The sequence below is a fragment of the Giraffa tippelskirchi genome, chromosome 6 (assembly GCF_054371585.1).
Source record: "Giraffa tippelskirchi isolate mGirTip1 chromosome 6, T2T-mGirTip1v1.2.pri, whole genome shotgun sequence".
Lineage (NCBI taxonomy): Eukaryota > Metazoa > Chordata > Mammalia > Artiodactyla > Giraffidae > Giraffa > Giraffa tippelskirchi.
In genome coordinates, this window is record NC_137280.1 from 142461014 (window position 1) to 142483266 (window position 22253).

Consider the following 22253-nt stretch of genomic DNA (forward strand, 5'->3'; position numbering starts at 1 on the left):
ACACAAAAAAATCAGGCAAAAATGATGACAGTGGGGTGTTTATTAAATTGAGATGCCGGCAGAGAAAGGAGTTTTCTACCCTATGAACTATATTGTGGACAGTTCATGGTCCATCAAAAAATCAGGCAATCAGGTGGTACTTTGTATGGTAGTGTTTTCAAAAGAATTCTGATGACCTAGCAAACTGAAAGTGAAATGGGGAAAATAAGTGAAGAGTTTGAGGAGATTGGACAAAATCTAGCACAGTGACTGGTATCCAGTTGAAACGCAGTCACGGTTTTTTGGGTGGATCGATGATGGATGGATGAAAAATGGATGGATAAATAAAGGACAAATGGAATGGATAGACAGAGGATGGATGATGATGGATGGACAGATGGGTTGATGAATGGATGGATGATGAACAGATGGATACACTATATATATACAGGTAGCACAGGCACATTTGGACATATGCTCAGTCCAGCCTGTTGTTCCTTTGAGTGGCATTCACTTTCTTTGGTTCAAATTTTTGTCTGGTTTCCTCTAGTCCTCTCAAAGGTACAACTAACTAGCCATAAAATGAAGACAAATATGATTTCTCCCCACCAAAATCTGCCTACATAAAGCAGGCTGCATCATGTGGTGATGAGGGGTGGGGCCTGCACAGGGCACGGAAGGAACATTTAGTTTGGAATTTATATGCAAAAAGAAACATATCCAACCAAGACTTTGGAACCTTATCTCCAAATGAAGTTAAATGTATGGTCACAGACACATACCAGTAGGATTGTAAAGAAAGTGAAGTTCATTATACAACCAGGTCAACCACAAACTCAAAATACATCAGGATTTTTGTTGCCCTGCTTTGGCCTTTCATTATTTTTAAAATCAGTGGGAGTTTAAAATAAAGCAGTGGTCCAATCTCCCTCTGTCTTTCCACCATAAGGAAGGAAAGGTCAGCCATTTCCAGGGTAGGGACCTGTGCAACAAGAAAGCCTGGGCCTCCGAGATATCTTCCTGTATTGAAATACTCAGCATCAGTACTGTTCAACAGGACATTTGAAATTTGAAAAGGGGTAGAAAAGATGGTGCAGTTGGAAGAAAGAAACCATATAAATGCACAGTTAAAGTAGCAATGACAACCAATGAAAATGATTCGCCTACCATGTTCCAGATAAGAGGGCGTACCTTCCGAGGGGTCAAGCCTCCGAGCCCTCCGCCCATGCTTTGAGTTATTATGGACAAACATATTATCAGAGACTGCCAGGACATGGCCATCCACGTTGACTGTCGTAGACACCACGACCTGGAGACAGAAGAGAGAAATGAATGAACATTTTAATATAAAAGCACGGAGGGTAATAAACTCAAGTTAAATAAATAACAGCTGGGAGCTGCAGAAAATTGCATAGCTATTTCACATAATAACTGGTGCTTATGCTGTACAAGTCTAACAAGAGGAGCTATTGATGAGTGGGTCTTTGGCATGGAACGCTTTTGATGCAGTTTTAAGTAAAATTGCACAGTTTATAGTTATACAGCAGAAGGTACACTGTTAACCATAATTTTAACAAGAGGATCTTTATTAGCATATTTTTTTTTACACAAGGGTGGTTGTGTTTCACCTAAATTACCCTTCAGTTTAGACACTGAAGCAGATATCACAGTTGATCATGCAAATAAAAATCTTTTGAATCTTTAAAATATTTCCCCCCCACCACTGTGTCAGGGTTAAGAGGCGAGAGAAATGAAAAAGAGAGGTTTCAGTGAGAGCTGGGATGCAGTTTTCTCTCCTGGGTGTCTTTTTGGGGTTTCTTGTACTTTTTTCTACCCAGATTCATTTAGTTAAGCAGACATCAGACCAAAGCCCCCCTCACCACCATCACCACCACTACCAAAAATCCTTGCTAATTAAGAGTCTTAGAACTGTGTTTCAAGGCCAAAAAAAAGAAGCCTTGGCCCAAGGTACAATCAAATACCCCTGGTGGTCCAATAAACTGATTGGAGTTTGCCAGAAGGGACCCAGGCAAAAGTGTTTTCTCAGAGAACTTTGACTAAAACAATGAGAAGAAATGACCTACACTTCTCCTTATATGAAATGGGGAAGAGGATTAAAACTGAAACCCACAGAGATATGTTTATTCATGCGACCTCTTACAACCAAATATAATAATTGTCTGTAATTGCAGCTTCAGCACCCGCCTCATGCTTTGACATGGGAAACAGCAATCAGCCGGCTCCCGTTTAATCCACCTATTATGTTGACTAATTAACTTTGCTCGACAGTTTATTTCTTCCTCCATTATCAGCCCCTGTCAGCCGCAAGCACCCTGCAGCATAGGGGGGACCTCAGGCTCTTTGATTGATCACCGATAGATTGACATGCAGATTAATTTAATTAGAATCACCTCACTTGAGAAATGAAAGACAATGGCAAGAGGGCTAATAGATCTGCTCTCATAATGAGGCGAACCTCCAGAGCCAAGGCTGAGGATTTCTGATTTATTTTTGTTCAATTCCCCAGTTGCCTGGGAAGACTCGCGCTTTAATTGTTCTTGGTTTTGGTGCTTTAATTGTTCTTGGTTTTGAGAGGCATTAGCCCCTGAAGAGGTGAAACATTTTACAAGGATTGGCACATACTGAGGCCCCAGCTTCTGAGAAGCCTTTTCTCCAAGTTGGGGAAAGGGGACCCTGCCTTCTAGAGTCTTGGGCAATGAATGCTCCGATTTCATCACCTGAGTTGGGCAGAGGGGAAAATGCTGGGCCTGTGAACTGCAAGCCCTGCCTGGAAAAGCAACCCCACTCCCAACCTGTAGGCCCCCACCAATGGATGCCATACTTAGAAGTCCCACTGTCTCCACCTCTTTGACCTCAAAGCATCCTGGTCAAACACAGCAGATTTCCTGCCCCCTTGCCTCCAAGATGGCAACACAAATTTTCTGTTTTCCTTATGGGCGCTCCCTTCTGCAGACTTGAGGCCCTTCTCCCCCATACCAAGAGGGTCTACACTTTCTCAGACCCAGGAAATGGGGTCCCACTCTGGGGTCTCCTAGGGATGACTGCTGGGGAGGGCTCCTGTGGGGTCCCCTCCACCCTCCCTCAGAGTCCTCATCAAGATCCAACCCCAAGCAAGACTCAGACCCTCACCTGATTTTATTTTTCACTTCTATTTTGCTAAAATGCAAAGTAAACAATTAAGAGAGTCCATTCAGGGACTCAGGGTGTTCTCCTTAGTCACTGTGAAATCCAAAATTCCAGCCAGGGCTAGTCATTCATGGAAGGACACAGTCAGTTCTAAGCAGCAGTTTGCAAAGTGGTTTTTCTCTTTCTTCATGACTGACCAATCAGATGGGACGGCTGGAGGCTCTGTGTGTGCCTCATCAATTACAGGTTAATTTAGAAGGAAGAGAAGCAGAAGGACTAAGAGGGAGAGGAGAAGAAAGTTCTCTATTATTTTTGAAAAGTCCTACGAGTGGTGGCAGAGCCTGTAGTATTTAAAGCAACAGAAATTCATTTTTCTTTTTAGTTCAGGAGATGACTTCGTGGGACATTTACAATTATGTAACGGAGCTGGGTCTTTCAAAGAAATTTTGATTTACTACAAGACCACAATTGAGTGGTCACTGGAGTCGTTAGCTGAAGAAACTATAAAAGGAATGACAAACGGTATCTGTTTCCAGTGTCAGGAAATACAGAAAGTGGTTATTCTAGATGTCTGTCTTAAGAAAAAAAAAAAAAAAAACAATGACAATCCAACATGCACCTGTAAGTCAGACTGCTACAGGCTTAAAATATTCAATATCATTTAAAGACACTGTCAACTAATTCCTACATTGTACAAAAACTGAAAACGGTTAGGAAAGAAAACTACACCCTGTATGTCTTTCTTTTCTTGGCAAGAAAGGGATTACCAAGGCCACATGTGTGATAGGATAATTTCATTGAAAGACCAATTATAATTGGAGAAAGATGATACTAAGAATTCTCATGCCTTTAAATTTCTAAAAAATAAATACCTTATATGTTCCTCAAAAACTCATAACACTGCACATTCTAACTTCCTTACCCCAAAATAATTTCTCTCATTCCAATCTGAAATGATTAGGATATAGTTAAATAAATGCTGCAATTAATCCACAGAGCAACTTGTAAATATATATATGTATGTATGTATGTATATATATATATATGTATATATATATATATATATATATGGTAAGATGCAAAAGGAGCACTGAAAAATCCTTTAAAAATAAGCCTATACTGGGAGGGAAAAGGGCCTTCACAGTTTAAACACAAGATTAATGAGGTGCTGACACGTTCATGCAGGCAAGGGGACAGGCAAGGCTGCCAAATCTTCAACCTTCCCAAATTTTGTCAACAAAACTCAGCTTGAATTTGGGACAGATAAACATGGAAAACGATTTTACATTTGGACTTGACCATCCCTTCCCTTTTCTACCTTCTTCCTCACTCCGCTGACCCAGGATAAAATGAGGAACAGGTATATTTAGGATTTTATGATATCTGTTGTAATTAATATAGTCTAGAATTATACTAATACAGTAACCACACATTTGGCTATTTAAATTTAAACTAATTAAATAAAATTTTAAATTCCATTGTTCCTGAGTTTCTATAACCATATTTCAAGTGGTCAGCAGCCACATGTGGCTGGAGGCTACTATACTGGTCAAGGCAGTTACAGAACACTGTCTTCACTGAAGAATGTTCTATTGGACAGGGCTGCTGTAGAATGATTTTGAAATAAATTGTTCCAATTTATTTGTGAGGATGCCCAATTTATTTCTCCTGAAATAAGTATTAAGCTTAGGCATATTGAGGGTTATATATATGTATTATCATTGTATTTTGGGGGAAGTAAAACTCTATCTGGGGAAGGAGCATGGCTTTTTAGTACAGCAATCCAGAGACATGCTGATGAACACTCAGTGTGTTTCATGGTATTTTCTGTTTGTGTCCAGTTCTCCAGGTGACAATATTCAGTGTGAGGGAATAAAAAGGCCCCAACTATACACAGACTTCGAAGATTTTGCAATGAAGTTTTCAATTTCTTGGCTCATTACAGTGGTTCACAATTTGCTATGTTATATCCTATATCTAAATAGACCTAAACATTATTATTTTTACTATTGCCCCAATCTATTTAGAACTAAAATTCAAAACAAAACTTATGACTTTTGACTCTCAAGCTTTCCTAGCTGATGTGACTTTGGCCAAGTAACTTAACGTCTCTAAGCCCCTGTGTCCCTGACTCTCAAATGGAAACGTTAATAGTACCTAACTCATAAGGTTACTGTGAGGCTTACATTATTTAAAGTGGTTAGTATGGTTTCCAGTTCTCATAGAGCAAAAGTTAGCAGTGCTAGCAGAATTGTTGCTTTGTTGGTGATTTCATCAACAAGTTCAAGAACCTGTGTTGTGCTGATAACTGAAGCGTCTTATTTGCCATAAAGAGGACCCAGCATAAATTGTTATTTTAAATACAAGGATACAGAAATTATTTCTTCTACATTCACTCTTTATTAGTTTATTAACAATGAAATCTTACAAATTTAAAGACCTTCATGTTCACATTTAATTATATAATTTAGGCCTCTTGTGAATTGCAAATTTCAATGGTTTCTGTACTTTTGCTTTTTATAAACCATCTGCCTATTAGCCTTTTACATTCTAAACTTGAAATGAAATGAAACCTTATTGCTCTGAAAATTGCCTGTAAATTTGTCTGCATTTTATCAGTGCAGTATATTTTTCCTAATACATCATTTTAATGAGGGGTTCTCCAGGAATTTTGTTATTGGTTATTATTCCTTGCTATCATTATTTAGGCTGTCCCTCTTCCTTTCCGATCAAGCAGGAGACCCTGCATGTCCCAACTATATTCTCTCAAATTGATGAAGCATAATCTGTCTCATGAGCAGATTTTCAAAAAGACACAGGCAGCTAAATTCAGTGATGAGTGGCAGATCACATTAACAAAAGCATCAGCTCATGTGTAAGAAGGGGTTAGGACATAGGCCACCAAGAGTTGAAATCTATATCTTTAAACATTTCTAAGGGGATGATTAAGTCATAAAAATATTTTCAGTGTTTAAATTTAGAATATCTTGGTAAGAAGTACCTCTCTCTAAAATATAATATCTTCAGCAACTTAATTTTGAATAACAATTTAAAAATTATAAATTTTGGTTTTTAAGGCTTATATATGATAACTCAGTATAAGGAAATCAGTGCTAAAGTTGGTCTATTTCACAGCTTCCTTACCTCTGGGTTTAGCTTATTCTATGTTTGCGTTAATTCAGACCCCTTAATAAAGGTATGAAATGCACTGGACTGAAGTACATAAAATAAAAAGGCATTAAGAGGCATTCCATGGAATAGCACTCAGCAATCAAAAGAAATAAACTATTGATACATCTGAATGAATCTCCAGAGAATTATGTCAGGTGAAAAAAGCCAGTACCAAAAGGCTACATACTGCATATTATGAGCTGAATTGTGTCCCCCTCAATTCACATGTTGGAGTGCTAACCCCGGAACTTCAGAACAAAACTGTATTTGCAGATGGAGCCTTTGAAGAGGTAATTAAGTTTAAAATGAGGCTGTTAAGGTTGGTCTTAACCTAATCTTATTGATACCCTTACAAGGAAAGGAAATTTGGACACACAAGGGTCTTCAGGCAAAGAAGAAAGACCATGTGAGGACATAGTGAGAAGATGGCCATCTGCAAGCCGACAAAACCAAGCCTGCCAACACCTTGATCCAGAACTTCCAGCCTCCAGGATTTTGGAAAATACATTCTGGGCCTGTGGTATTTTGTTACAGCAGTTGTAGCAAACTAGCACCCTGCATGATTCTATTTACTACTTCTTGATATAACAACAATTTAGAAATGAAGAACAGAGAAGTGGTTGGCAGAGATTAGGGGCAGAGGGAAGATGGACATGGAGGCTACATAAGGCCAACAGGGGGGATCCTTGCAGTGATGAAAATGTCTAATATCTTGTCTGTGGGGTGACAGATACACAGACCTACACATGACAAAATAGTATAGCACTAAAATATACACATGGATGAGTACAAGTAAAACTAGAGACATGTGAATAAGATGAGTGGATTGTATCAATGTTTATATCCTATGTGAATACTGTATGTCATGTCTGACTCTTTGCAACCCCATGGACTGTAGCCCACCAGGCTCCTCTGTCCGTGAAATTATCCAGGCAAGAATACTGCAGTGGGTTGCCATTCCCTTCTCCAGGGAGTCTTCCTGACCCAGAGATTGAACCTGGGTCTCCTGTGTTGCAAACAGATTCTTTACCATCTGAGCAATAGAACAATAGAACAATCTAATACTGGTCAATAATTTTGAAAAATAACACTATTAGGGGAGACTGAGTAAAGGCTACACAGGATCCCTCTGAATAATTTTGTACAACTGCATGTGAATTAACCATCATAGTAATAAAAAATTCGACTAAATAAAAGGCATCAGCAACCAGAACGTCCAATAGATGGATGAATAAACAAACTGGTAATCCACAAAATGGAGGATGATGCAGCAATTAAAAAAAATGTGCTATCAAGGCACAAAAAGACATGAAGGAAACTTAAATGCAGATTGCTAAATGAAAAAAGCAAACCTGTAAAGACTATATACTCCATCATTCCAACTATATGACGTTTTGGAAAAGGGATAACTATGGAGATAGTGGAAAGACCAGTGGTTGCCAGGAGTTTGGGAAGAGGGAAGAAGAGACGAATAGGCAGAGCACAGAAGAACTGGTTGGGGAGGATGGAGATGAAGCCATTCTATACGGCACTGTAACGGTAGACACGTATCATGAATCTGTATAAACCCACAGAATGTATAACACAGTGAGTCCTAGTGTAAACTATTGACATTAATAATAGTATATCAATACTGATGCATCAATTGTAACACATGTATCACACTCATGTAAGATGTTAATAAGGGAAACTGGGTAAGGGGTATTAAGGAAGGATATGTGAACTCTCCGCGCTTTCCCTTCATCTTTCTGTAAGCCTAAAACTTCCCTACAAAATAAAGTCTACTGGGTCAAACTTCTACCCTCTGCTTCACACAGCTCACATTCTACACCCAAACTTTCAACTGAACTACTCTTCACAGGCTCCTCCAATGAGTCCCAAGAGACCAGCCAATCCAGTGGCTCACAACTATGAGCTTTCTAATGTAGCACTGGGGACAACACTGCAGAAAAGGCACGCTAATTCATCCATAGCAAGGATGCAAACTATAACATACAGTGACTTTCCTTTGTTGATATGGGATCATATCAGTTCCATGTGGAAACACAGTTATCTCACGCACATGAGAAGCTCAAAATTGGCAGTTTCCATGGCTTTGACTAATTTTAAAATAGAGAGTGTGATTCTCATTCAATAAATGCAATTAAGTTCGAAGATATGTCACCACAAGAGGTTCATAAGAGAAAATGACAAAAGGAGACCTCAGTAGTTACGATACTGTGAATTTATCCAATTCCTCCTTTTACAGCTTGGAAAACTGAGACCCAAGAGGCTTAAAAACTTCAAGGCCACAGGATGAATTAAGAGCAGAGGCAAAGTTGAAGGGAAACTTCGGACTCTAGGTCCACTTCTGGCCTCTCAACAGCTTCTGGCCTCTCAATCCACGCTCCTGGCTTAGGTCCTCTTTCCCCTAACTGTCTCTTCCAGTACACATTGCTGTCTATCTGACTGACTACACTTTAGGTATTATCTACATAAAAATGGTCTGCAGCAGTTGGGTCTTCATTAACTTTGTCCTTTAAAATCTCCTTGGCTGATAAGGAAAGAGATATTTTCTGAAACCAGCTTGATTGCAAGTTTCTATCTGTTTGAAACATCCCAAATAACTCATTAAAAATTATGGAGGACGCATGAATCTACAGGATGTAACAGTGTGGAACTTCAGGAGTGAGGGACTGAGTAGCTGAATCAAATCCACTCTTTGAGCCTCAAGACAAAAATACCTTTTCTTTTAACAGTAAGACAAGAATGGACACTTCTAAATCCTTGGATTCCTGTGCTAAACTAATTTGAACCATTAGAAACTAGACTCAGCTTCTGTCTCCTGAAGTGTGACACATTGTAGACATAAAAACTCATCATTGATCTGAACCTAGTTTCTCTCTCTGTGGATCAGGATACTTTTGATGCCTTTTAATATTGTTGTTGGCATTTAACTGGTGCTCCATTTACGTGTTCCCATTGGCCATTTCAAGTAGCAGTGAGCCCAAGTATACATAACTGCCATGCGTGCTTTCTGCCTATGGGACCGTGGTACACGGACATGGAAACTGGAAGCAAGAAAAGAGCATACAGCTGTCAGTTCAGATTCCGGGGTCAGACAGTGCTGAGCGTGAACCCTGACTCCATCCCTCACTAGTCTGTAACCTTAGATAAGTCATTTAGTCACAGGAATAGGTGTCAGGCATTATTTTATGTACTGGAGAAGCAGCAATGACAAAGTATGTGCCCATCAAGAGCTTAGTCTCTGTCCAGAATAAAAAAGTTTTTAGACAATAAATAGATGAACAATGAAAGTGAATTTCAGAAGGTGAAAAGTTCCAAGGAGAAAATAAAATGAGGAAGGGGGTGAAGCCCAGGCTGGAGCTACTTTTGAGTGGAGGGTTAGGAAGGCCTCTCTAAGGGGGTGACGCTTTAGCTGAAATCTGACTAATAAGAAGTGACCAGCCATTCAAGGATGTGGCGGAAGCATTCCCAGGGGCACAGGGGAGCAAAGGCAAAAATCCTGAAGAAGGAATGAGTTTAGTGCATTTGGTGAAGAAAAATAACGGAAGAGAAGGAAGGTCAATGTGCTCATTTGGAGCAAAGTAAACAAGGGAAAAAGGGTAGAAAAACAAATAAAATTATACATGTAAAACACTTAGTACAAGGTCTCACACATAGTAAGAACTCTATAAGTTACAACCTAAGAAGTGGAAGATTATAAGAATATCTCTGGGTTGGCAAGTCTCAGTAAGTACCATGCATCCTCAGATCCAATATCCACTGGGCAACACTGATCAAACCAAACACTTCTACGTCTATCCTTTAATATATTTTACATTTTTTTTCAATAGCAACTGTACTTAATGTAGGAATTTATTTCCTCTAAGTGCAGAGCTACCACTCATCAAATCCTGCTCATAAGGATTCCTTTTCAGTGATGCATATTTTCTGCCAAGGCCCAGCATAAGGCTCATGCCAAGATACATATTTGCCCAATAAGCCGTAATGGTTTAATATATCAGGTTGAAAATCCACCATTTGTATTTACCATGTTATGTGAATTAATCCTGTATTCTGAAACTATCATTAGAGCTGCTTTCAGTATAATTAATCAGCATGGTGCATCCTGAAATTATTCTGTAGGAAGAGAGTGATTGCGGCTCAGGCCCCTAGCATTCTGTTGGTAAAGAATTTAATTGCAAGATGTGCTGTTTGTCAAAACAATATAAGACGGGGGTGGGGAACGGCGGGAGAGAAATAAAAGGGTTGAGAATGTTTCCTTCTTTATTTAAGTGCCTTTAAAAGCAGACCAAAACTGCAGAGAATGGGCATATATTTTAAGAATCCTCTAATCCTACCCTGTGGGCTTCTGAATAAATAAGAAGGATTCTCCAAAATTTATAGAATTCACCAAAATGGGGGAGGGCAGAGAGTTGCCTTTTAATGTCATTAACCACGTCATCATTTTTGAAAGACCACACATTTTTGGTGAGAATTTGGGAAGAAAAACCTGGTAGTTTCTCCTCATATTTCTTACCCAACCCCCATTCCAAATGATGAGTAAGCAAAAGAAAATTGTTCATCTCAGATAAACATGAGACAAACATGAATTTTGGGCTTGCTGTTCTCTCTGTTCAGAAAATTCTTCTGGCTCTTCTCAGAATGATTTATTCTTATCCATTAGCTCTGAGCTTAAGAGTCCCCTCCTTGAAAGTTTTCCTTGGTCACCTGCTTTTAAACTATGTTCCCATCCGCCATCCCACATTGGTGTTCTCTCTCATAATACCCTGCTTCATTTCCTTAAAGCAATAATTGAAGTTTTTAATGATGTGAAATTATTTATTTGTACACAGTGTAGCAGCTGAAGGTCACTGTTCCCCATATCACCATCTTCTCTTCTTGGACAGTACAACTAGACATTTTCAGGCCTCTCTGTGGTCATACATGGCTGTGTGACAGACTTCTAGCCAGTAGAATGTGGGCAGATTTGACAAGAATCATTTCTAAGACGAGGTTTTTAAGCCCACAAGCCCCTCCATGCACTCTTTACCCTGGATGGATGGATGGAGACAACAAGGTTCTAGGGGGCGGTGGAGACTACTTCACATACAAGAGCTACTCACCCACCAGGAACACTTGCCTTGTACCATTATGCTAGCAATAAACAACCTTCTGTTGAACGTGAGCCATTAAATCTTCTTTGGTCTATTTGTTACAGCAGCTAGTATTATCCTAACTAATAGAGCCCAACTAGAATTTAAGTTTCATTAGAGCAAACACTCCATCTTTCCTGTTCATCACAATATACTCACCACCTATCAGGTCAATAAATGCTACCGAGTGCAGGCATGCATGCATAAACAAGCATATCTTACATTTATGTTCGCATGTAGTTACAGATCTAACATTTATACACAGATACAGATTTATAACCTGTGGAAAACTTTGTTAAAGCAATGAGATGAATTTCAAAACTTCCTTCCCAGTTTTCCAGGTATTACGGTATCTACTGTGATGACAGCTTGTACGCAGTTCTTGTTCCTCCGCTCACCTCCCTGCTCTGCCAGCCCCAACAAGGGAAGCTATTGATAAGGATTTAAATCTTAAGCTTGAATTGTCTAGCTCCCGTCAGTTAAAAACCAGACCCGTGACATGGTTTTAACACAGTCCTTTGACATTAGCATCTTTTTAGTGTCAAGATGAAGAAACAGGCTCATTTAGTCACAGGGAAATTCTCCCCGTCAGGAGAGAGAGCTGTCTCCATACACCGCCTTCCCTCCTGCTCTCTTTCTCCCGTCGTCCCCACACCCACAGAACTGAATGAAGCCTGTATCCACTGTTGTATTTAAGCAAGTTTGTTACCCTAACCACAGCCTGGGGATTTCAAAAGAAAACATCAATTATAAACTTAAAAATAAAAAGATTGTACCAAATTCTCTACAAGGGTTAGTCCATACTGCCTGAAACTATGAATACAGCCGAGCTCTGCAGAAAGTGATGAATTTCTCAAAAACGCTAAGGTCACGCTAATTGACATGACCTGTGTAATTAAGCAGTCTCTGTTTACACACCAGAAGCTCAGCTGCTGTGAGGCTGAGTTTGCCTGACAGGATGTCTTTACATGTCAAGAGATCAACAACCTTTCTTATGTCCTCCTCAGTTACCTACATAGGCCCCTGACTGCTGTTCGGAGGAGACGCACTCTGGCCCGGGGAGCAGGACAAGAGAGAAAGTAGCCTCCCTAACGGGGCGGGGGGGGGAGCCCACTGGACGGCAGGAGGTCGTGCCCTCACTCCGCCGTCTCTGGGCCGTGGGTTTTCAGTGTCACTGGGAAAAGCCACACTGAGATGTAAAGAGGAGAAGGGAGTCTTCTCATACCAACATGACACTCTCCCACTCCCCTCAGAGGCAACAGTGACATCAAAATATCTGAAACCAGCTTTCCAATTAGCGTACTATGAGAAAAATTAGGAAAATCATATGTTTGCTCATGGGAAACCTTCCACCAATGCTTCTAGGACTCATCTCTGCCAGCCAGCACAGCTGCACAGAAGACTCATCCTCCCCCTTTTGGTTTAGTCCTAAGAGCTGGGAACGTCAATAAGATTTCCAGAGGAGTGCTCTGAGCTGTCAGGGGCACCTGGCTTCAGGCTTCATTTGTTGAAGGGTCTTTCTTGCCCTAGAGAACTGGCCAAAACCTCTACCAATTAGGTGAAGCTCCGGCAGTCTTCGGAGCAATAGCCTCTTTCTCTAAAGTTCACATGAGTAAACACTGACCAGCACTGTGGCTATAATCAGAAACAGCTCAAGTTCTTCCCCTCCCGCACAACCCCACATTCTGCTTCACGAGATATATTGGAATCCCAGTGCTCTTCAGGCAGCTGGCATCCGTAGGTTCTATTCAGGGCAAACATCCTTTTGAACACTGTTCCTTGACTTCCCTGGGATTCTAATACTATTCACAGGTACCCACTGGGTTCTCAGATGTAGAGAGACCTCCTTACTGCCTCACTACATGTCTGCCTAAAGGCTGTGGACAAGTTCTTTACTGTTGCACCACATTAGAGAACATCGGGGTCAGATCGACTAGGTTGAATCTCTGCCTCAGGACTTAGAAGATGTGTGACTTTGGGCAAATTGCTTAACTTCCCTAAACTTCAGGTACTTCATTTGTTAAGTGGAAGTAGTTCCTATTTGCACGACCCTAATTCCTATTTGGATGTGTTGTGAACATAAATATGGTAACTCATATAAAATACTTAGCACAAAACTGCTCACATAGTAAGTACACCACAACTGTTAGCTTCATCATCATCATCATCATCATTACAGACAATATCCACACATGTATATCATGATACATACATGGACTCATGTATTTATACATATGAATGCAGACCCAAATATAAACAGTCACCTCTCTGGCACTTACTAGAGTTAGAAATGAACCAAGACAAGTAACACAGGAAGAAAAGCAACCTTGAGGCAGAGGCCCACACAAAAAATGAGGTTGACAATGATGGTGTGTAGGGCTCATTGAGTTGCAGTTGCTAGATATTTCCAACAATGCATAAGACCATGTGCTAACTGTGTAAAAGTGATGATTCATGAAATATGCAAATGTACACAAATTCAAAACAAAATGTCAGTGCTCATTCTGCCACGGGCTCCCTCTCTCCTCTCCCAGTAAGTAAGAAGTAGGTGATGGAATAAAGCAGGTTAAATTTGAGCTCCAATAAGGACTTTGTCATTGCGGATAGAGACAGAGCTCTTCTTTGACACAAAGACTGACTCTGTACTGGTCAAGGTAGCAGCCCCTACTGGGAAAGGTCCACCTACTTTAGGATCAGTTGAAGAATACTGAGAAAGAGCATTGTTAAGGCTGGACCTTGTGTTGGGCAACTTTCAAGTGTAATCAAAGGGTGCACTCTTTGGGACAGTAGCACTGTCAGCAGGAGAGTCTGTCAGAGGTCATCAGGTATAGGACTAAACCAGTGATTCCCAACCAGGGGCAATCCTGCATTCCCTTCCCCATAGGGGACATTTATCAATGTCTGGGGACATTTTGGTGTCTCTTATGACTGCAAGGGGTGGAGGATGGTTTCTCTACTGGTATCTGGTGGGTAAAGGCCAGTGATTCTGGCTAAATATCCTTTGACACACAGAACAAATCCACCTCCCTCCCAACAAAGGCTTATTCAGTCTAAAGTGTCATTTCTGCCCAGGCTGAGAAACCCTGTACTCAACTATTGGCCCAGCTTTAGTTTTAGCAAATATTTTCTTCAAAATCGTACGTTTATATTTTATCGTTTGCAAATTGGTTATGCCTTCAAAGTACTGTCCTTTGTGAAATAAGAAGAATCATCATTTTTACTCCATTTTACAGTAGAGAAAATTTAGGTTTTGTGGAAATCTAACTCATGCCTCCTTGTCTCAGTAACCCTTCTACTCAACAAAGAATAACTACTTTGTCTGCAAAAATAAAGCTTTATAGACACTCTCAAAAATAACAGACTGAGTTGGTTCTCATCTCATCCAAAAGCTACATTCCTATAATTCAAAGCTTTCAGATATTTCACTAGCAGGTCCTGCGAGGGAAAATAATGCCCCTGAATTCTTACACACACTCTCTTTTAGATTCCCAACATCACTGAAGACCATCTCTAACTCTGCCGCCCTGTGAGGCACAGCCAAGTCGATCCTAGTATTCATAAGGCATCACACATGTCTAGACACATTTATTATGTCATGAACTGGTTCATGTCTGGACATGTCTTGTTCCTAACCCAAGCTTGGTCAAAGGAGATACATGGCCCATTTCAAGGCCAAGGTAAGTGACCACACAGTTTATATGAAACTCATTCTCATATTTTAAGACACTTAGCAACACATATTTAACAGCATCACATGTTGAACCTGCAAAGATACTCCAACTCAACACAAAAATGTCCTGGGTAGGAATGAGAGCACCCAAGTCTGCCCACTTGGTCAGAAGCTCCCCAGGAGAGACATTTTCCAGGAAACTAGGCATCTACGGGTTCTCCCCATTCATCTGTCAGGACAAAAGGCAGCAAGGCCAAATGATTTCCAGAACTGCTTCAGAATCTCAGAAGAGGGGGTTTTCTTTCTACTGAATTTGTTCTTTCATGAGACTATTAAGTCTCATCTATTAAAAAAATAATCATCTTGGAGACTAAGTGATCCTGACATCCAAAAATTAATGCCCAGAATCATCCCTTCCCTTTCTCCCATCAGAGAATGTGCAGCGAAAATTTGTCCAGATGCTCTCAGAGATCCTATATTTCAATCTACACTTAAAGCAGACTAACTCCACCTAAGAACATACCTTAAACTCCAATATATTTTCACTGACAGACCATATGGGCATCCATAGATGGATGCATTATTACTCTGGTGAAGAAACTAACACTGACCAAATGAGTTAGTCATAAAATTAGATGGAGAGCAACATAAGGGTCTAGAACCTTGCTACTCCAAGTGTGGTCTATGGCATTGCCCATCACTTGGGAGCTTGTTAGAAAGGCAGAATTTCAGGCCCACCGCAGACCTCAATTAGCAGTTTAACAAGATCCCCAGAGGATTCTCGGCACTTTAGAGTTTGAGAAGCATGTACCTAGAGTTTAGCAACCTTTCCTAAAGCCCAACCACAATTCTGTGTTTTGGAAGTTAACAAATGTATTTTCACATATCTTACCTTTAGTAAATGTATAATTATATGAGGTTAACATACCACTGAAGCTTTAAATGGAGGCGGATATGACTGATGCTTGAAAACATTTACATGGGCTGTACAAGGACATTTCTCAAACAGACTGAATGTCATCCATACTGCCCTACACCCTACTTCTTCATAGATCCACTTTTAATAAGATAATTACCGATAATCTCCAAGATTGGAAAAGGAAAACATGAGAAAGGAAGGAGGAAAGTGACGTAATTTCAAAACAGCACAAAGCTCCTATTGACCAGTTTTCTACCTGTAGAACTTTAGGCAAAGACTTCATCATTTGTATGTGCTTCACTTAACCTGCAGTGGTTTGAGCTAGTGGTCCCCAATATTTTTGGCACCAGGCACCAGTTTCATGGAAGACAAATTTTTCATGGACAGGGTGAGCGGAGGGTGGTTTCAGGATGATTCAAACACATTACATTTATTGTGCACTTTATTTCTATTATTATTATATCAGCTCCACCTCAGATCATCCGGCATTAGATCCTGGAGGTTGGGGACCCCTGGTTTAAGCCTATGAGTCCATTCAGGAAGCCAGACGAGGCTCAAAGGGTACCACTGCCTCAACCACTGAACGCAGGTGGCTCAGCCCTAATCCTTCTCTAATTAAAACAATAACTTCTAGAGAAAAGACACCTAGGGACCCAAACTCACCTGCTTGTCACCTCTGGGAAAACAATGATACAATGATACTCAGCATCTTCTCCACCTAAGACTTCTTTTACCCTCTCCTGATACTCATGTCATCATGTCATTATTCAGGTATAAGAAGGAGAAGACAGACCCACCTGGAATCTCCGCATGTCACGTGGGTTTCCTGCATTCTTTAGGCAATTTTGGTTACATTTGAGGAAAAATTTCAAGAAGAACCTGTGAAGAAACAAATTACCATGTTTAGCATTTCAGTCCTCCACAGAGGGGAAAAAAAAGTAGTAAGTCCCTTCTGGGTTGTGCATTCTATTCCCTGGGCATTTTCTGAAACGTTCAGAATGATGTTAGAGCCAGTATTTTCTTTAAAGTTTTAGTCTTCATTTCACACCCAAGTTAGACGTTCTGTATGAAGAGAATGCTCTCCATGGTGCCAACAGATCTCACAGAAGAATTAAGCCCCCAAGGAAGTATTTTCACTCATAGAGAGGGTAAGTCTTCCTATAATTTAAGGCAGGTTCCAATTGGAGATAATTACCTGAGACTTACTCATGGTCCCCAACAACAACATGTAATTTAAGCCCTGTAAATTCACAGATGATGAACCAGCAAAATACATGCTGGATGAATATAAGGACATGATAAACACTTTTTATCCTAGCATCTCCAAGTAAAACATTCTGATTAGGAGTGCTTATGAGAAGATTCACACACTGACTAAGGTCCATTGATTTCTTGACATGAAAGTGAAAGTGAAGTTGCTTGGTCATGTCCAACTCTTTGCGAGCCCATGGACTGTAGCCCGCCAGGCTCCTCTGTCCATGGGGATTTTCCAGGCAAGAATACTGGAGTGGGTTGCCATTTCCTTCTGCAGGGGATCTTCCCGACGCAGGGATCAAACCTGGGTCTCCCGCATTGCAGGCAGACACTTTACCCTTTGAGCCACCAGGGAAGCCCAAGTAAAATATTCTGATTAGGATTGCTTATGAGAAGATTCACATACTGACTAAAGTCCATTGATTTCTTGAATATATCCCATATGTTTTCCTTACATGCCAGCTATAGACAAAAGCTATTTGTGATGGAAGAAGGAATGTCCTGCTTCACAGCCACCTTGATCTCTGAATTGATTCCATAATGAGATCCATGGGTTTTACTGGCTAGGGTGACCAAAGGTCTCAATTTGCCAGGAACTATACTAGTTTACACCTGCTGTATTATTGTAAGTGTGAATAGTTCAAACCAGCCAATCTTAAAGGAAATCAACCTTGAATATTCATTGGAAGGACTGATGCTGAAACTCAAATACTTTGGTCACCTGATGTGAAGAGCCAACTCACTAGAAAAGACCCTGATGCTGGGGGAGATTGAAGGCAGAAAGAGAAGGGGATGACAGAGGATGAGATGGCTGGATGGCATCAATGACTCACTGCACATGAGTTTGAGCAAACTGAGAGAGACAGTGAAGGACAGGGAAGCCTGGAGTGCTGCAGTTCATGGGGTCGCAAAAGAGTCTGAGCTACTGAGCAACAACAACAAAATAAATAGTACCCACTTTAACTTTTAAAAGTGTCCTGCACTGGGTGATAAATTAAATGAGTTATTTCTACCTTTCTGTGAATCAGGAGAGTTATTTCTATATTTCTTAGGTGGGAGTTGTTGAAGTTCATCATGATCAAATGGAGCATGATCAAAAGTGTCCAATTAGGGCATTCTTGTTAGTTACCTACAATTAAACCTCTCCATCCACGTATTAATATGTTTGGGGAAAGAAGCATTTTAAAAGCTGCTGAAAGTTCTTCATTCCTTTTTACTTTTAGGGATGTGGATTTCAGGCCCACTTCCCCAAAATATTACAATGCATTAAAATGTTGCTCAGTTAAATTCTCATAGGAATTTTCCTGTCATCACCTTTTCCCCATTTCAAGTCTACACTGCAGTAAAACTCCTACTTCAATACACATAATTTGTGAGGAACTATCAAGCTGGGATGTCTGGATTTAGCTCTGAGTATAAAGTCTATCAACCAAATAGCACCTCTGTAATGAGAGCACAGCACAAAGAAGCACCAAATTCAGCCAGTTTCTGAAAATCAGACTAAGCAATGTCCCAATAGAATTTCTCTCTCCTCCCCGGTCTCTTAGACTCTGCCAAGAGGGAAGTATGGCGTGGGAATAACCCTTTGAAGAGAGACAATGACTTTGTCAACCCCCAAAATCACATTTTACAATGTAAACATCTTCCTGCAACAGCTCTTTCGACATCATGCAACGTTCAACTGTCCATCAATAAGATCTGGCTTCTGAACAATCCTTCATCCCTACTTCCAGGTTCTCTTCACAGAGGCCAAAGTTTATCAACCTTTCTGAACAAGATAAATGACTCATGGCACACTGCTGAGTCCAGCTGTGTAAAATAAAATCCAGCTCAAAGAGCAACACTGTCATTCCCTGGCCTGTTGGCCAGTGCAGACTCCTGGCCATGTTCTGTAGGGGAGTCTGGGAGACAGGAGAGGGGTTTGAGGGTGTGGTCACAATCCTAAGTGCCTCTGCATTGTCCCCTCCCTCTGAACTCTCAGATAGCAAGTGCCGGGAGTCCTAGCGACTACACCTTACTGTCGGAAACTGTTGGATGTGATGGAGGTCAGGGATAGTGAGTCTGCCATCTTGACCGGGCTCAAGCTTACATCCAAAGACAACCAAAGTGTGAAACCTGGCTGTTTCTTTCCAGCACAGCTGGTTGGAAGAGAATATTTAAAAGCCATGCAAACCCCAGGATGGGGCTGATTATCACTAAATTGTTGGCTTGGGATAATAGAAAAGCCATGACCCTTAAAAATATTCAGAATGAGATTCCTATCAAACTCTGACAGATACCGCTGTGTGACTTTTGATAAAGAGCTGAACTTCTCTGCACCACACTTCTTACCTAGAATTTGGGTATAATACCAGTCCCTACCATAGAAGGTGACTATGAAAATTAACTGCAATGATACATTGTGTCTGGAACATGGTACACACAGTGATGGTGGCTGTCATAATAATAATCTCTTTCATGTATTAGGTACTTACTTTGTGCTCAGAAAGCTGAGAACTTCAAATATATTTTCCCATTCAAGCCTCCTAAATAACCTCTACTATTAATCCCATTTTATTGATGAGGAAACTGAGGTTCAGAGAATGTAAATAAGTTGCCCAAAGGTTATTAAATGTGGATCAACTCAAACTTGCACAGAGCCTGTGCTTTTAACCATTGTGCTACAGTAGGTTTAATAATCACAGAAGTAGTGCAGTGTTGATATTAATACTAACTGTACCATTGACAGCAACTGTACCACAATGGCAACCGCACAAATAAGAGTAATCGTAAGAGTGATTATGAGCACAACTGTTTCCACACCGGCAACCTGAACACTGGGGCGGGAGACATTGCTGCCATTCTCCATCCAGTGGGTACCCCACTCCCACACCTGGCTCTCCAGGACTGATAGATAATATTCGCCGCCTGTGTATGTTTAAAGCCATTTGAGCCAGACCCAACAGCCACATTCAGGTTGTGTTGGAAGGAGCTGTCAGCACACCCTCTGACATCTTCAAGTGACAACTGCTAGCCACCATGAGGGGGTCCATCTGGTGCCAAAATGGATTTTGAAAGGCAGGCAAACAGGACGCTAGCTCTGCCAGAGAAACAGAATCAAGGGAGCAGAGGATCTTCTGCCTCGGCGATGAGCCGGGCAAGGCGCCTGTCACCAGCCCATAGTTAGCACAAAAGCTATGCTGGGCACAAACCAGATCCCCGTTACCCTAAGCTGCCCTGTCACTTGGCACGCTGGCAGCATCTTCTGCCCGCCCTCTCGACAGCGGATCCCTAGCTGAAACTGAAGGCTTGACCATCTGTTGTGGGGAAGAGACGGCGTCAACTGATGCCCGAGGCCTCGCACAAGCCCTTAAGTGGCAAAGACACTCCGAGGGGCCAGTTCTGTTGGAGAAAGCCAGCCCTACCCCAGGGGGAGCATCAGGAATTCTTTCAAAGTTTTCCCCCAAGTAGATGCCAAATGTCTGACCCTTTCGGATCATACTTCCTTAAAGAAACTGCAAGGAGTTAGAAGCAGGAGTTAAAAATATCCCCACCGAGAGATGGACTTAGGTGTGGCACACAAATTTTTTTTTGCAGGGGAGAGGGTTATCAGGCTGTTTTGAAGGCATCTGTAAACCTCGGGACACGTGCACGTCTGCTGGTCTGCCGAGAAGATATCAGATTCCAGGGGGGCTGTGCTTTGAACAAAACAGAGGTTACCGTCACTCAAAACCACACTTTTGTCTACCAGATTACCACATTTTGTGTGGCGGGTGTGTTTGATAAAGTTGTTGTCAGGGAGAAAGAGTGCGCAGCCTTATCCCAGCCGTGGGAAACTGACCCAAGGCAAAGACAAAGCCTCCACTGACCCCTTAGCGTTCCGGAAGTTCATAAACCACAGGAAACAGCCCAAGAAGGACCCAACTCCAGGCTTTTGGGGGCGGGGGGGGATGGGGGAAAGAGTGGCAAGAAACCTGACACCTTTCCATTAACTTTCAATACAAATAATATCTTATGTTCACACAGTGTTACATTATCCAAAACACTTCTATCCTCAAAATCTCACTGCATCCTCACAGAAGTCTTACAATTAGGCAGGTCTGGAATGCTCAACCCACGTGACAGAGAAGCCTGGCAGGCTACAGTCCATGGGGTCGCAAAGAGCTGGACATGAGTGAACAACGGAGGAGGCACACACACACACCCACCTCCACTAGGAAAGTGAGTCATAAAACCCAAAGCGGCACTCTCACAGAAGTCGTGTTTAGGTTCACCAACGGGGCTAATGTACGACATTACCCCTCACTGAACATTACTGAACCGACCACACACATCTGTAAAACATAACTGCTTATTCAATGATTTCCCTGTATCACATTTTACCAACCAATAGATATTCAGTATAAGGAGTAGCTTCCATGTGATAAGCACAGTGCTAGATACCAAATGTACCACTAGGTACCCCCAAAAGGAAAGTTATTAGTCAACAGGATAGGCCCCATCCATATAAGGACATAAAATAACAACAAATCATCTCTGTATATCCAGTACATGACACAGGACTCAGAAGCAATGGTTTTTTGGTAGATATTTATACAGCTAAACAGAATCCCAGACCTCCCAAGGGTAGAAATAGGACCATTCTATGATGAAGACAGCAGTAGGGTACTCTGGACAAGTGCTTGGGTTAAAGATAAGATAAGCCTAGGTAAATTTCTACAATTCCCTGAGCCTCAGTGGCCTCAATAAAACATGAGAGTAACAGTACTATCCCTTCCAGCCACATGGTGTGACTTTCATCATAATCCTACCTTTAATTAATTGTGCTCCTTTAGGAAAGTTATTTAACCTCTCTGTGCCTCATCTGTAAAATGGGGGCAACAAAATCCTACTTCAGAGGGTTACTGAGAATTCAATGAGTAATATATATAGAGTGTTAAAACAGTACCTGGCACAGAAAAATAAATAATTCTTTCTATTATCAACTGCTCTAATG

At 41.2% G+C, this 22253-nt stretch overlaps 1 protein-coding gene across 20 annotated transcripts in view; it reads right to left on the bottom strand.

The window, feature by feature from the left end:
- Positions 1-22253, bottom strand: part of EBF1 (EBF transcription factor 1) — a 427626-nt gene that overhangs the window by 131202 nt on the left and 274171 nt on the right. For 10 of the 20 annotated variants that reach the window (XM_081500503.1, XM_081500499.1, XM_081500498.1 and 7 more), the window contains 2 exons: positions 16822-16903; positions 1171-1288 (listed from right to left, as the gene is read on the bottom strand). In XM_081500503.1, coding sequence (XP_081356629.1) covers positions 1171-1288; positions 16822-16903 — 200 coding nt within the window. Of the gene's footprint in view, positions 1-1146; positions 1289-16821; positions 16904-22253 lie in introns of all 20 variants that reach the window. The other 10 variants (XM_081500502.1, XM_081500500.1, XM_081500497.1 and 7 more) reach the window with 1 other exon arrangement.